The sequence below is a fragment of the Felis catus genome, chromosome D1 (assembly GCF_018350175.1).
Source record: "Felis catus isolate Fca126 chromosome D1, F.catus_Fca126_mat1.0, whole genome shotgun sequence".
Lineage (NCBI taxonomy): Eukaryota > Metazoa > Chordata > Mammalia > Carnivora > Felidae > Felis > Felis catus.
In genome coordinates this window covers 97,125,585-97,140,159 of record NC_058377.1, presented here as the reverse complement: position 1 = coordinate 97,140,159, position 14,575 = coordinate 97,125,585, and the positions used below count along the sequence as shown (strand labels likewise).

Here is a 14,575-nt window from a genome sequence, read left to right as displayed (position 1 = left end):
GGTCCAGAGGGACCTTAGCAGAGCCCGGCAGACCTGGTCCGGGGATGTGGCGGGGGGATTAAGGCAAGGAGCCATCGCTGGGAGGGAGGCAGTGACAAACAGGGAGGGGGACCCACGCATCTCCTGAAGAAGGCCCAGTGTCGGCCCGGCTCCCCATCCTAAAGGTTTGGGAAGACACCCCCCGCCCCCGCTCCACCCACCACCCTTTACCTTTGCCCCTGGAGCCCCGCGCCCTCCGTGCCTCAGCTCCCCCCTTCTGCCCCCCCCCCCCACCCAAGCAAGACCACCTTCTTCACAGCCACTATTTATTCTTCGTTCCTTTTTCTTTTTGTAAGAAACAGTCACAAAAACCAGTGCAAAACCATCAGTGTGGGCGTCCTGTTTTATATTACAAAAACTCCTCTTGATATAGAATATAAAAGGGGGGGGGTTCACAGGAAATAAACATGATAAATTAGCTCTGCTATCTACTGGAAGGAACATTTACAGGTTTCAAAATAGACTTTCGACACGGGACCCGTGGGGAAAGGGAAGAGGGGGCTTCTGGGAGATGGGGGTGCCGGGGCCTCAGCTGGTTTGGGGTATCCTGGCCGGGTCCCTTAGGTGCGGAAAGGAGGGACGAGAGCTTCGTAACCCCTCAGATGGGTTCCCTTTTCTAAGAGGCGGCAGCTTCGGAGCCGGAAGGTGGCTTTCAGTCTGGGGTGTGTGTGACCAACAGGGTAGGGTTGTTTATCGGCCGTACGTGGACCAGCCCAGTTAGACCTCGGTGCCTGGGAAAGGCTCGGTCGAGCCAGACTGGCACAGACCTTGCTTTTTCATGCTTCAGAATGGCTGCAGGCAGCCTTGCAAATAAAGACCAGCCTGGGTCAATGCTACGGACCGCCTGCTTTCTCTTTCCGGCCCCAGTGTGGGCAGTCGCCAGGTAAGGGGCTCCTTGGCCCCCTTCTGGAAAGCCGTTAGGGATGAGTCTCATATGCACCCTTGAACCTGCCTCAGCCAGATATTCCTCCAGGACCCACCCTTCCTCCCCCTGAGGGGATGGACTAGACAGGGGGAGGGGGGTGAGTGCCAGATAGATGCCAGGCCCTCCTTACCTTCAAGGCCCCGGATTCTCCTGGGCGCTGCGGACCCGAAAGTCTGGGATGCCCCTGGCCTGGAGCCACACAGTTGCCCAGTCAGACCCCGAGTCCCGCCCAGCCAGCTGTTTTTGTCAACCTTAGGCCATTTGCCTCTGCTGGAGCTAAGCACGTGGGTGGGCGGGGCTGGAGAGGGGCATGCCCAAGGCCCCTCTCGGGCTGGGCTGGGGTTCCAGCTGCAGGGTCCCGGGGACGCCCATCGCTAGGGAGCCCAGGACAGGCTGCTACAGGGACTCTATGGCAAGCCCCAGCTTGGAGACCACGAGGGGGACCTGGGACGAGAGGGGACAGCAGGAGGGTGGGAGGGGGAAGGGGAGAGACAAGAGGAGGGTCAAAGCCAATCTCTACAGCAGGCACAGAACTGGGGCTGCATCTCTGAAGGGGGCAGGTGGCAGAGCAGAGAAGCACAGGGCTCCAGGCCACAGCTGTGTCTCTCCCACTGGCTGGAAGGAAGGCTGGAAGCTGACGCAGGGCCTGGGAGTCAGAACAGGCCCTTCCCAGACCCTGAAGAGGGACGTGGAGAGGAGGTCAGGCGCCACGCCGCCCCTCCCCTTGCCAAGCCCGCGGCAGACATCACTAATCAAGCGTAAGTTGATTACCAACCAACTAGGATTACGCTGTCCTTTCCCTCGGACCCCAGGCCAAACCTCAGATCCTCTGACCAGCCTCCGGCGGTCACTCCTGATTCACTGGGGTCGAGGGATCTTGTAATACAGTCGCCTACAGCGGTCTAGGATGGATGTAAGGCCTGTATGTGAGGAACTGATCGGTGGGCGCTGTGTAGGCGTGAGTGAGTCTAGGGGACAACCTCTCCCTGCCCAAGCCTGGAAGAAACACACGGAAATGCGCTACGGACAGAGAAGGGACAGGAAAGCATGTCACAGCTGGAACGAGATGTCTTGGAGCTCTGTAGCCTGCAGAAAACGCGTCTGGGGGGAGACGATGTGTGGCCTTAACACTTTGGGAAGGAGAAAGAGAACGTGGGATGCCATGGATGCAACCAAAGAGAAACAGAGAACCCTAACGTGCAGTGAGCTGATGCTAAAAAGGCAGAGCAGTCCAAAGGCAGAAGGCTGTCTTGGGAGGTAGTAAGCTCCCCGTCCTTGGAGGTATGCAAGAAGACGGTGGCAAAGTCTTGGCAGAGAGCTTGTGGAAGACGTCCAAGCCTCAGTTCTGGGTGGGGAGAGGGGAACCAGACGATCCTGGGGGTTCCTTCCAGCCGGGGAACCACAGAGTTGGTGAACAGGGAAGGGGTTAGGCTTGTGAGCAGAGGCGGGCAGTGCGGCAAAGGGACGGTAGTGTGTGTGTGTGTGTGTGTGTGTGTGTGTGTGTGTGTGTCCCTGCAGGCTTAGAAAGAAGTATGGGTGGGGGGGGGGAGGAGAGCAGGGGCAATAGTCCGTAATTTTCTCATTTGTGGGCCTGGGAAGTTCCTGACCAGCCTGCTCTCTCTCTCTCTCGGGAAACCAGGACGCTGAGACTGACACAGCCCTGGAAGCGGTGAGAGGCAGCCTAGGGATGAGTGGGTTCCAGTTCACAATTGTCACGCACGTGCTGTGTGACTGTGAACGACAAACTGCCCCTCTCTGGGCTTTCCGGATTATTTGATCCAACAGATGGGGGAAGCGAGGACCCTGCCAGCTAGGCCATTTTCAGATCCAGCGTCTGTAGCCCACTCTTGGCCCCAGCCCGAGGCAGGGGCGACTCCATCCTCAGAAGACCAGGGCTTCAGTGTAGGTTCCAAGTCCTCGGGGACACGGTGCCCGAGTCTCCCAGGGGGCCCCTGGGCTTTGTCGATCTGAGGGTTGCTTTTGCCTCCTTGTTGCCTCGATCCTCCCGTTCTTGGCACCTGGAGCTGAGGAGATGGCCCAGGCCCGGGGCTGCTAGGGGCTGGCGGGGCTGAGGAGGGAACCTGGGCTTGGGGTTCCTTTGGTCTCTAGTCCAGAGTGCTCCCTGGGTTCAAGCGCCGGGGCCCTCGCAGAGAGCCCGGAGTCCAGGCGGGGTACGTCAGTCCATTTTCTTGTCTTCATTTTGTTTTGTTAAAAAAATAGCTATTTTCCTCTGCCCCTTCCTCTGGCCACTCAGGATGGCTTCGCCTCCTCCCCTGGGGGCACCGGGGAGGGGAGGGTGTTGGGTGCCGGGCAGTGGTGGCGGGTGAGGCTTCAGGTCACGCCCTCTACTGGATGCCCCGGAAGAGACACATGGCAAAGATCATGGCGAAAAGCTGCAGAGGAAGTCGAGGTTGGCTTGTCAGGCTGGCCTCCCAGCCCTGCGCTGGGCTGTCCCACCCCGACGGGAAGCAGCCATCGGCCGTGGGACAGGAAGGGGGCCCACCCATCACTCAGCACCCTCCCGCAGTAGGGGTTCCTGACACTCCTTGGGGGCAAGCCCTCCGCATGGTCCCCTTTGTGCAGCGTAGTCACGGAAAGGGAGCTTTGGACATGGGTTCAAACCCAGCTCCCCTATTTGCCAGCAGCAACCTTGGGCCCAACATGTCCCTTCTCTGGCCTGAGCATGTACTGGAGCTTACCACGTGCCGGGCACATTTCCAAGTGCTTTCCCCAACACCTTTTACAGAGCAGGAGGCAAGACACAGAGAGGTCATGCGACTCACCTAAGGTCACACAGCTGCAAGTGAGGGAGCTGGGGTTTGAGTCTAGGCATTCTGACCCCACAGCCTATGCTCCCAAGTCCCACACACTCCGCCTTCTAGCTCACAGGAGGGTGGTAAGATGAAGTAGAAGGTGATCGATGACCCAACGAGAAGATTAGTAGAAAGTTACCAGGATCATTATTAATAGGCAAGGGTGATGTAGCCCTTCCCAGAGTTGAGAGCACAGTCACGGAACACCTACCTAAGGGCCCTGGGGTGTTGGGGGCAGGCAGAGACCCAGACGCAGGGATGCCCCTGTGACCAGAATGGCCGATGCCCCCACGGTCAGGGCTCTTGCAAGTTGCACAAGGGACAGTCCCTAGAGCCCAGGCTCACGGCCAGATCTCCGGGAGGGGAAGCGAGGCTGGGACAGGGATACAGTTAAGGTCCCTCCTCCCGGAGCAGGGTTCTGCCTCCCATAGGGGTCACAGCTGGGCTTGGGGGGGGGGGCTGGGGGTGAGGAGGACGGCGGATCAAGAATGCAGACATTGTCTAACGAGCCCCCCGCACCCCCGCCAGGCAAGCAGTCCCCATCCTCCGCAACCTCCACAACGCCAGGAGCAAGGACGAAGGACGGCCCGGGGGGCGGGGGGGCGGGGAGGGGGACATGGTTAGCAGCGCCATTTTGCAGAGAAGTAATCTGTGGCTCAGAGGCCCTGTGTGGGGAGAGGCAGAGCCGGGAGTTGAAAAGAGTCCTTCCTGCGCGGGGCACACCCCCGCCATTTCCGCAGTCCCAGCGCAGATTTATCTGCTTCTCGCTCACTGTGTCCTCCCGCGAGAGAACTTCCCCTGGCGCGCTGCTGGCAAGCAGGGGCTCAATCTAGGCTTGCTGAATGAACGGATGAATGAATGAAGGACCCCTCCCGCTCCCCCATCCCCCATCCCCCACCCTGAAAGCTGCGCACGGTGCCGGGCATTCGAGGCGTCCCCGAAAGGAGGGACAGGGAGGCTGGGGCTCCGGCCGCCTGACTTCGTTTCCCCGCTGGCCGAGGCCCGGGAGCGGTCCTTCCTGCAGATGGCCAAGCGTGGGCTATGCGCGCTCAGTCCAAATTCCAGCAGTAGCGGGGGCTTGAGACCCAGGAAGGGGGTGGGGAGAAGGGAGGGGCAGCTCCGCTCCTCGGCTGCGGCGCCCCCTGGTGGCGGCGGCGGCCGGAGTCTGCAGCTGCCTGCCTTTTGACGGGGATTCCGGGACTGGGGCGAAGGGGTTAATTAAGACCGCCCTTGGGAGGTGGACAAGGCCTCACAGGCCCTGAACACCCCCCACCCCCACAAAGATCCTGATCTAGAAGCACAAGCCGCAGCCCTTTCCTCAAGGCAGCGGTGTTGATTCTCAGTTAAGAGTTCACTCTGGACCTTGGGGGACCTTGGGGGAGGATTAGGCAGAGAGGAACCGCGAGGTGGGCAGTGGGAGGAGGATGGGGGGGTGACTCTCGGAGCCTGCCCACTCACTGCTGGAGATTTGCTCGGATGAGACCAGAGTCCAACAGCGACTCGGGCAGCAGACAGGCACAGCGGGGCCTATACTGTCCCTACAGTAGGGAGCCAATTTGGTCCCAGATTTAGAATGTGGAGGCAGAGGTAGGCTGGGGGGGGGGGTGCAGGGCACGGGGGATCTCCCCAAGACCCCGCGTGTGCCTTGCTTCCGGGGGACCCGCGGAAGTGGGGGGCCTCTACTTACCTCTATGGCCAGCACCCCTATGGCGAGGGCTCCAGCCAGGTAGACGTAGGTTTCAAAGGTGTTGAGGATCACGGTGTAACAGCCCTGGGAGGGAAGGACCAGAGGTGAAGCCACAGCCGGAGAGACAGTGCAGAATCAGGACCGAGGTACTAAGCCTGGGAACTGGCACGTGACCAGCCCCACAGCTCAGGCAGCAGCAGACTTACCCTGTCAAATCCACCGTTTGGTGGGGGTGGGGATGGGGGTGGGGGGTGGGAGGGGGTGGGAGGCAGGAGGCCTCCGAACAGCAATCTGGCAGCAATACACCGGAGACCCTCGCGACCCTTGAGGTCCCCTCTAAACAGATGAATGCTTTCGCAAGCAGTCCTGGGCATATACGAACTGGGATAGAGGTGGATACAGACACACGGAGAACGTGGGTGTGGTCCTACTGACGCCCTCGCCTCCGGTCCTCGCTGTGCTCCAGCCCACCCCAGGGCCTTTGCACGTGCTGCTCTCACTCTCTGGCTTGGAACACTTTTCCCATGCCAGGAGGATGAGGGTATAGCACTTTATGTCAAGAGTCACAGCAGCACCCACACTCACAACCTGCCAGGAAGCAGGTAGGGAGCGCTGGGGATAAAGCAGAGAAACAGTGATGCTGTTGAGGAGAGAAGACTTAGTATCACCCCGACAGATGGGGAGTATGTACGACTTCCTGTTGGTGGTCCCCACTCTGGCCTGGAGTCGCGTTCTAGCAAGGTCATCATCTACTGGGAAGCCCCCCGATTTGTTTCCAGCAGGGGAACACGTTCTTGACTTGCTTGGGGGGGCCATCTTGACCCAGGGAAGGCTGAGGAATGCGCTGGAGAAGCCGCCTTGGAGGGTCTGACTCATCCCAGTGGGGGAATCTGAGCACTCATCACAGGTCACCTTCTTTCGGGATTTCTTCATTTCTTTTCATCGGAGCTCAATGGTCAACGGCGGTGGGCTAATTCAACGTCCACAGACAGGGGCCTTCTGCCTTGGCCTCTGGTGGCCACGTAACTGAGTCCCGGCCATCAAGATCTATGCAGATGTCTACCGGGGCTTTCTGGAAGGATGGTGTGCCCCACTTTCCCCTGCTCTGTGTCTTAAACATGGGTGGGGTACCTGGAGCTATGACAGCCATTTTGCCACCGCGGACTGATATGTACAAAGAAAGGCCACAAAGATCACAGAGACCAGGCTTTGACTGACAGGACAAAGCTACCAACTTCCAGAACTCTTGCTGTGTGTAGAACACAAAGGGAATTTGCATAAGCCTCTTTAGTTGGGATTTCAAGTCCATGCATTCAGACGTTTTGCTCACCGACTGTGATGGGGTGCAAGGCAAAGTCAGAAATGCACACCGGGCTTTAGGAAGGAGTCCTTCCACAGAGGCTTTTGAAAGGAAGAATGCCCAGGAGGGATGTGAGCATCTCAGAAAAGGATCCCGGAGGTCAATCTCGGGGGATCCTTATGAAGCACAGAGAAGAGTCAACATAAAGGGCTAATGTAGCTGCACAGGGACCTCCCCGATGAGCTGATTCCAAAGCCATGCCCAGGAGATGGAAGAAGGTGTCATGATCAAGGATGAGTCCAGAAATGGGCAGCCTCTGAGGATAAAGCCCGAAAGGAACAGGCCCCAGCAAGAGCCTCCCTGAATAACTGACAAGTGGCCTTAGGACACAGGTTTGGCTGTGGGCATCAGGAGGCCCAAACAGCAGTGCCTTCAACCAGCCAGAAGTTCATTTGTCTTTCATATTAAATCCCAAGCTCTGGTGGCCCGTCTGCTCCACGGAGTGGTCAGGGGCCCGGGCTCCTCTTGTGATGCTCTGACATCCTGGGGGGCCACCCTCCGCTGCCAGGTGCCAGATGGCTGTCACCAGAGCTCCATTCCAGCCAGGGGGGAAAAGGAGTAGGGGTGGGCACAGTGCCTCCTCTTAAGGACCTAACACAAGTTGTACACATCACTTCTGCTCGCCTGTCCTTGGCTGCTGCGAGGTCACTTGGCCCAGCTGCAGGGCAGTAGGACGTGCTGCCTTTCCCTGGTGGTTATGGGGTCTAATAGACCCCGTCTTTCCGGGGAGAACGGCCAGCAGTGTGTGCCACAGCATGAGGAATCTGAGGTCCAGAGAGGGTGTCACAGCAGGCGGCAATCCAGGCCCGCCTGACATCGAAGCCTGAAAACCTTCCCCAGGCCCCCCTCCACATCCTGCAGCCTCCCCTCGAGGCTGAGACCCAGCCTCTCAGGGCCCCTCGCTGCTCCAAGCTCACAGTGGCCTGACCCCCAGGGCCCTTGTGGATCCTCTGACATGACACGGGCATGTGCAGGGGACAGGAGACGAGGTGCCGAGCTCCAAGCTGAACGGCCTCCTGGGTCGGCCAGGGTCAGGCCTCAGTCAGGCCCCTTCGTTGAGGCTCTAAGAAGCTTGCCCTGAGGCCCCCACCTCAGTCCCTTCTAGCTCCTGTCTAGGTTTTATTTTCTTTATAGCAATCATTACCATGTGAAAGTATGACTTAGTTTGCTAGACTGTGAGCCCCACAGGGACAGGGGCCTTGTCTCCTGTTCCCTGCCGTGTCCCCTGCGTCTGCAACTCTCCCAGGAGATCCTCATCAAAAGCCTAATCAAGGGAGGGGCATGGGGCAGGCACCGGGTTCATCCCTGCTCCCCTCTCCCCCCACCCCACCCCACCCCTGCCTTGCCTGGTCTCACACACACACACACCCCAGGGGCTGGGGGCCCGGTGGGGGGAGAGCACTCGGCGGGAAGGAGGAATCAAGTACAAGGGCACTGTCCGTCTCACAGTGCGGGGGCCAGGGGGAGGTGGGGCAAAGCAGGGGCCAGAGAAGCCTCTTCTTCCTGCAAGAAGAGGAAAGGGCTCCTTCCCAGACTGAGATCAAGTCCTTGGGTTGCAAGAGAAGCAGAGTCTGGTAGTTTCCCTGACCTTGGGGGTGGGGGGGGAGGAGTCTTGCTCTCTCGGGGTCGGCAGGTGCTTCTAGACAGCACATGTGAGTTTCCCCCAGAATCCGGGCTAAGGAGGGGCCCCCCGCTATGTAATTCAGGGGCTGACTCCCGACCTGCATTATCGGAAGCTCGGGGAGTGCTCTGCCTGGAACACTGGAAAACTCCTACTCACCCTTTAACCCCAGACAAAACGCCCACCCCTCCAGCCTCTGCTGCCGCTGGCCCATCTGCTCCCCTCGTCCTTCCTCTACTTTGGTTGGGCCCCGGGGGCTTGGATGGAGCTTCATCAGCCCCCATTCGGGAGTTGCACATGGCAGCCGACACTTCCAGAGGATTTCTGGGACGACTTCAGACCCTCTGTGCCGACGCGGCCACCTGCCCGGCTCTGGCCATCGCAGCCCCTGCCTGGGGGAGCAGGGCCCGGTACCTGCTTGTTCAGGAACAGGTCTCTTCCCAGAAGGCACTCCTCCCTGCTCAGCAGGACCCCGTCCCGAGTCTGGGGCTCTCTCCGGCAGCAGGCCTCCGGGACCTCGGCACTGTCCAAAGTCAGCAGTCGGAAAACCGATGCGAACCTGAAATCTTCAGGCCCGTTGACCCCACAGCAACCAAACTAGGAGGAGAGCACAGGGACAGGGCTGGTGGGTGGGGGCTGGACCCAGGGGCAGAGATGGGCAGACAGCCACCCCCAAGGCCACCATCAGGCAGGGCGGTAGAGAGGGTCAAGACCAGCTTGGGTTCTATCTGCTCCTCCTGTGTGACCCTGGGAAAGTCACTCGACTTCTCTGAGCCTTCAGCGCCCTCATGTGTCAAGTGAAGGTGGTGATAACAACCCCTACCTCACGAGGCATCAGCACCCAATAAACTCCTGCTGCGATTACCGTCACTGACAATTACAGTTGTCTGACGACTCAGGTCAGGGGTAGCAAACAGGTTTCAGCCGGAGCCTGGACTGCATTTGCTGGGCCATTAGTAAGGGCCCAGAATGCTGTACGGATGCTGAGTCCCAGGCCAAGCCGGGCTCAGTGGGCCGGCCCTGACTGATCATGCATGCAGGCACTTGAGCAAAGCGGGCTCTGGAGGCCAGACACTGGCCGCCCTGGGCATCGTGGCTCTGAATGCTCACGGCATCCCGGGGGGAGTCACTCACCGTGATCATGACGGAGTTCCAGGTGGCAGAGAAGACGTCTGTGTCGTTGTTGCCCTGGTAGTGCTTGGTGAGCTCCTTGGTGAAGAACTCTCGGGTGAGCTGGGGGAAGAGGCAGAGGGCAGGCTAAGACCCCCGCCCCACCCGTCCAGGTCTCTTCAGCTGCTTCCGGAGGGGAGGGAAGGCCTGAGGGCCCAGCGCAGGGGATTCTCCTAACTTGGGGTGGCCCCTTAGTCCCCACTCCAGGGCCTGTGGCCTCCCCGTATCGGCTCACTGGCACGAAAGGGAAGCCTCCCCACACACCCCTCAGCGAGCCCGAGGCCAGGGCACGTTGGGAACCTCTCTCAGCCCTGCGGCCATTTCTCAGATGCAGAGTTTATCCACGATGGGCAGCTTGCCATCCTGAGCTGTCCCCCAGAGCCGGGGATCCCCTGGGTCCCAGCCCCGGGGTCCCAGCCCTTGAAGACACCACAGTGTGGAGCAGGGAGTCTGCAAATCCAGTTTCCAGAGGTGTCCTTGGAAGTTGCTCCTGCCCTCAAAATATTCTCCTGGGGTCTAACCACCCTCCTTCCCGCTGCAGTGATGGGGCGGGGCCCTGCGTGGTGCTCAGTCGGAGGCTCCCTTCCCTGCCCACATGGCTGCCTCCTCCTCCTGTCTGTCCCCTGCTTGCCTCCTCCCCTCCCCCAGGCCGGCTTTCGTCTCTTAGCCCCTAACCCCCTCCTTTCCAGGCCCCCTTTGGCTGCAGTGGCTGGTCCTATAGACTCAGGGGAGGGAGCTGGTACCCCTGGTGGCTGGAGTCCCTGGAATAACGTGGCTGGTGGGGACAGTCTGCCCAAACTGGATACTGGCCAGGCCTCAAGCGAAAGTGCTCTGTTCTCCTGCACATCACTGGACCTGGGGGACAGCCTCTCTGACTGTCCTCAGACTGTCAAATGACTACTGCTGGGTACGGTGTGGAATGGAAGGTTCCAGAATCAGGTGTGGGGTTCTATCAGGTGCTTCGGAAGGGCGGAGACCCTTAAGGACCCTCCGATTCTGCCCTCTGGAAAAACTCTTGCAGGAAGAGGGTCGCTGGGGTTGTGGGGCCGCGAAGCGGGGCCGGGGCACGTGGGCCCGGACGTACGTTTTCCCTGAAGATGAAGGCCAGGATGGCCGCCGAGAGCTCCGCCAAGAAGATGATGAGGATGAACAGGAAGAACTGCAAAGACAAGAGGCAGGCTCGTGAGCCCCGAGGGCCGTGGGTAGGGGCCCGGCGGCCGCTGGCGGATGCCCCCTTCCGCTTGACACAACTGACGAAATGCACCGGTTTTATAAGACTAAGGAACTTCACCGCCATAGGTGCGACATGTTTTCGTAATAAGCATGCCCACAATCCACCTTTGGGGTCAGCAAGGCTGCAACACAAATACGGAAAAGCAAGCAAACAAATATGCCTTCTGCGCCAACAGCACCCCTTCGACGATACCCCTTGTTCAGCGTTCAGTGTGAGCGATGGCACCGGGCAGCCCCGGAAGGCGATCCGTGCTGACCTGGTGGGGCCCTGTCCACGTGGGCGGTACACGCTGTGGAAACCCTGGGTTCCTGGGGGACCCCGGACCGGCTCTCCACACCCTGCCAGCCCCAGCACCCCCTCTCCCTGCCTTGCGGTCTCTCGTTCCCAGGGGCAGAGGGGAGGTGATAGGGATCTTCAGCCACGATAAAGGAGCGAGATGGGAGGCGAGGTGATGCGTCCGTCAACATCCGAGAACCCAGGGCCGGAGGTGGAAGTCTGACGGACCCTTCTCTGCTCTACTCCTCGTATTTCTCGATGTTCCCCAAAGTATCCATAATGCCTCTTGTCTCGGGCCCTCACCCCCTGCACTCCCTGTCCCGGGAAGGCCCCTCCCTTCCTCGCCCACCAGTTCCTCTTTTCCAGACCAGGTGGAGCCCAGCCCCTCGCCGGTGAGAAGCCTCCCCTGTCTCCTGCCTCCCTGACATCACAGGGCCCCGTGGACGTGTGTGCACAGCGGCGGCCAGCACCCCGCCCACCCCTCCACCAACATCAGCAGCACAGTCTGTGACTTCGCGTGTTGCGTTCCCGATGCCCGCCGGCACAGGTGTGGGAGCATGGCGATCAGACGAACGAACACGTCCGTGAGTGACCCACTCACCATAATGACCTTGTTATCTGCTGCATCTCAGACCCCGGCCATTACGGGCACCGTTTTGGCCGAAGGCTGCTGGCGGAAGAAACGGGAAATGACTTTGCCTCCGTTGCTCGGCATTGCTGGCGCCCTTGGCATTTCCAGTCTGTGATCACACAGTGTGGTCCTGCCGTTGTCAACCCACCTAGAGGCCACGAGCAGAGGACCCAGCCCCCAGTGTCCACGGAGACTCAGCCCGAGAATGCCGGAGCAAACCCTTCCTCTTCACCCAGCTGTCCCTTCTGGGCACCACACGACCTCTTCTCTCTCTGCTGGAGAGCGTGCTTCAGGACTGGCCTGAGGGATTCTCCCGAAACCCTGGGGGTCTGCTTCCGGAAGGTCAGCGGCAGGCTTGCTGGGGTCTGGGGGGGGGGGGGGCAGAGTTCCCTAACCGGAGGGGAGAGTCACAGAGGGCCTCTTGTGCCCCAGGCCGCGACAGCCACGGTCCATTCTGCAGCCCCACAGCCCCCACTTCCACCAGCGGCTCTGCGGCCCCGTGATATTGACAGAGGGCCCTGGCGGGGCTCCTGGCACTTCCATTTGGCTGGAGCCGCACGGCCATCCGGCTCTGTTTCTCGTGGCCACCGCGAGAGCCCCTCCCTGCCCCCTGCCCTCTTGGTGGAGTTGCCGGAAGTTCTCAAGCTGGCAAAGAGTAGCCCCAGAAATGGTTTCCATCCTCGGCGAGGCGACTGAGCTGGCCCTGGCTATCGATCACCGCTTAGACAGTTATAAAGTATGGAGGAGACGGAGCTCGAGCATCGCGCACGCCGTATGCCCATCGCGCTGGGGGCGTGCTGCCTTCCCGGATGACTTAGCAGGGCCTCGCCTAGCTGGTGCAGGCACAGCGTCCCGATGCTCAGATGGTGGCTCAGAACCAAGAGGCAGGCACGGCCTTCCTGAGGACACGTGTGGGCGAGTTCTGAAAAAATAACAGTCGCTACCATCTACTGACGGCTCACCGCCTAGGCGCCGCGGATCTCACGTGGCTCATTTCTTTGGATGCTCTCGGCAGCCTGGGGACGCGGATGCTGTGACTGTCCACACCTCCGGCTTACCGAGGGGGAGACTGGGACCCCGAGGGGGTAGTACTGTGACCAAGCTGGCCCAGCTGGTAGGCGGTGCACCTGGAGAAGCGTGGGACCTCTGATTCCAGAACACAGCCTCTGAACACCGTGTCACCCCAGACCCTGTAAGAGCCTCTAGGTCTTAAGACTTGACAGATTGCTGGGGCGCCTGGGTGACTCAGTCGGTCGAGCATCCGGCTTCGGCTCAGGTCACGATCTCGCAGTTTGTGGGTTCGAGCCCCGCATCGGGCTCTGTGCTGACAGCTCGGAGCCTGGAGCCTGTTTCTGATTCTGCGTCTCCCTCTCTCTCTGCCCCTCCCCTGCTTGCACTCTCTCTCCCTCATCAAAAATACACATTAAAAAATTTTTTAGGACGTTTCAGATTGCCTGTAGGGTCTCTTGTGGACAACCCAATTCTTTGAGTTTCACATTGATCCAGTGGTTGCGTGTGCTAGGAACAGAGTGAAGCAAGACGCTCATTTTCTCACTGAGCCACGATCACAACACCGTGGCTGGGAAAGAGGTATCGTCACCTTCATGTTACATAGGAGGAGTCTAGGTTCAGAGACGTTAAGTAACTGCCCTCAGGTCACACAGCCAGGAAGTAGCAGAGCAGACATTGGAAGGTAGACTTCTCTGACTCCAAAGCCCATGCTCTTATCAGACCTCTAAGACCACTTCCTCTCTGTCCCTTCATCCCAGGGCTATTCACTGAGCACCTGCTTTGTGCCAGGCACGATGCGAGGTACTAGCAAACCACTATGCAGAAGGCAGATGTGGCCCCCAACTTCCTGCAGTGAACGTTGAGCCAAGGTTCGTGACTCATGAGATGGAATGTAAGAATGAACCTAGTAACTTGAAGGAGGAAGGGGGCCTGTATATCTCCTTGCCTGGAGCAGGGTTTCATCAAGCGCAGGGACCGAGGGGCGATTTGAGTGTGCGTGAGCAGGTCACCTGAAGCAAAGCAAGGGCTGTGGTGCCACTTCTGACAATCTGCCTTCTCCAGCATGAAGTAGCTTCCTCTTGCTGAACAGAGTTCCCATCTGGAGGGCCTTCCCCTGGACCTGGCCACGGGGCTTATCCTGACGCCTCCCCGGGGCTTCCCATCTGGGGGCGAGGCCTTTCCCAGGGTTTCTGAGTCAATCTCACCTCATCCCATTTGCCTAAAGACACATTTGCCAGTGATTCCTGAGCATCAAATGTACACCACTTTGCTTAGGATTTTGGAAACACTAACCGAGGGGCGGAAATGGCAATTTTGCCTACCTGCGAGCACGGCCAGGCTTTTCTGGCCCATCTGCCTACCGGCCCATCTACTCTCAGTTCTCATTCGAATAAATGTTGACCAAATTTGCACGCTCGATGTGCCATCCAGCGCATTTATCTCTTCTCAATACACTCATTTCTTTTCGCTGTGTTCCTTTCCTAAAATTTAGCAAGCCTTTGTCAGAAAATATTTTTAAAAATTTCTGAATCTTTAAATAAATTGGGGAAGAACCGTCTGCAAACGACTCCTAGGTAAGCCACTACGGAAAAGGGATGCCACGAGATGTCCATTACAGGCGGAAACTGTCCCACTGTATGTGGAAATGCTGTGAAATTGATCAACGGGAGCGTTTGGAAACTGTATCTTTAGAGAAATTGATCAGTGGGTGACGCAGTCATTAGGTTCGTGGGTCGGCCGGGGGGGTGATGGGGCCCTGGGGTTTCAGACTCAGAGCAGTGGGGGAGGGGCAGCTCAGTCACCCCCAC

The 14,575-nt window shown here is 59.2% G+C and overlaps 1 protein-coding gene across 7 annotated transcripts in view; it reads right to left on the bottom strand.

The window, feature by feature from the left end:
• Positions 1–364: 364 nt before the first annotated feature.
• TSPAN18 (tetraspanin 18) overlaps positions 365–14,575 on the bottom strand; it is a 188,564-nt gene continuing 174,353 nt past the window's right edge. For all 7 annotated transcript variants that reach the window (XM_045039164.1, XM_045039165.1, XM_003993193.6 and 4 more), the window contains 5 exons: positions 10,700–10,774; positions 9,580–9,678; positions 8,860–9,042; positions 5,465–5,548; positions 365–3,357 (listed from right to left, as the gene is read on the bottom strand). In XM_045039164.1, coding sequence (XP_044895099.1) covers positions 3,310–3,357; positions 5,465–5,548; positions 8,860–9,042; positions 9,580–9,678; positions 10,700–10,774 — 489 coding nt within the window. In that variant the 3' untranslated portion in view covers positions 365–3,309. The remainder of the gene's footprint in view (positions 3,358–5,464; positions 5,549–8,859; positions 9,043–9,579; positions 9,679–10,699; positions 10,775–14,575) is intronic.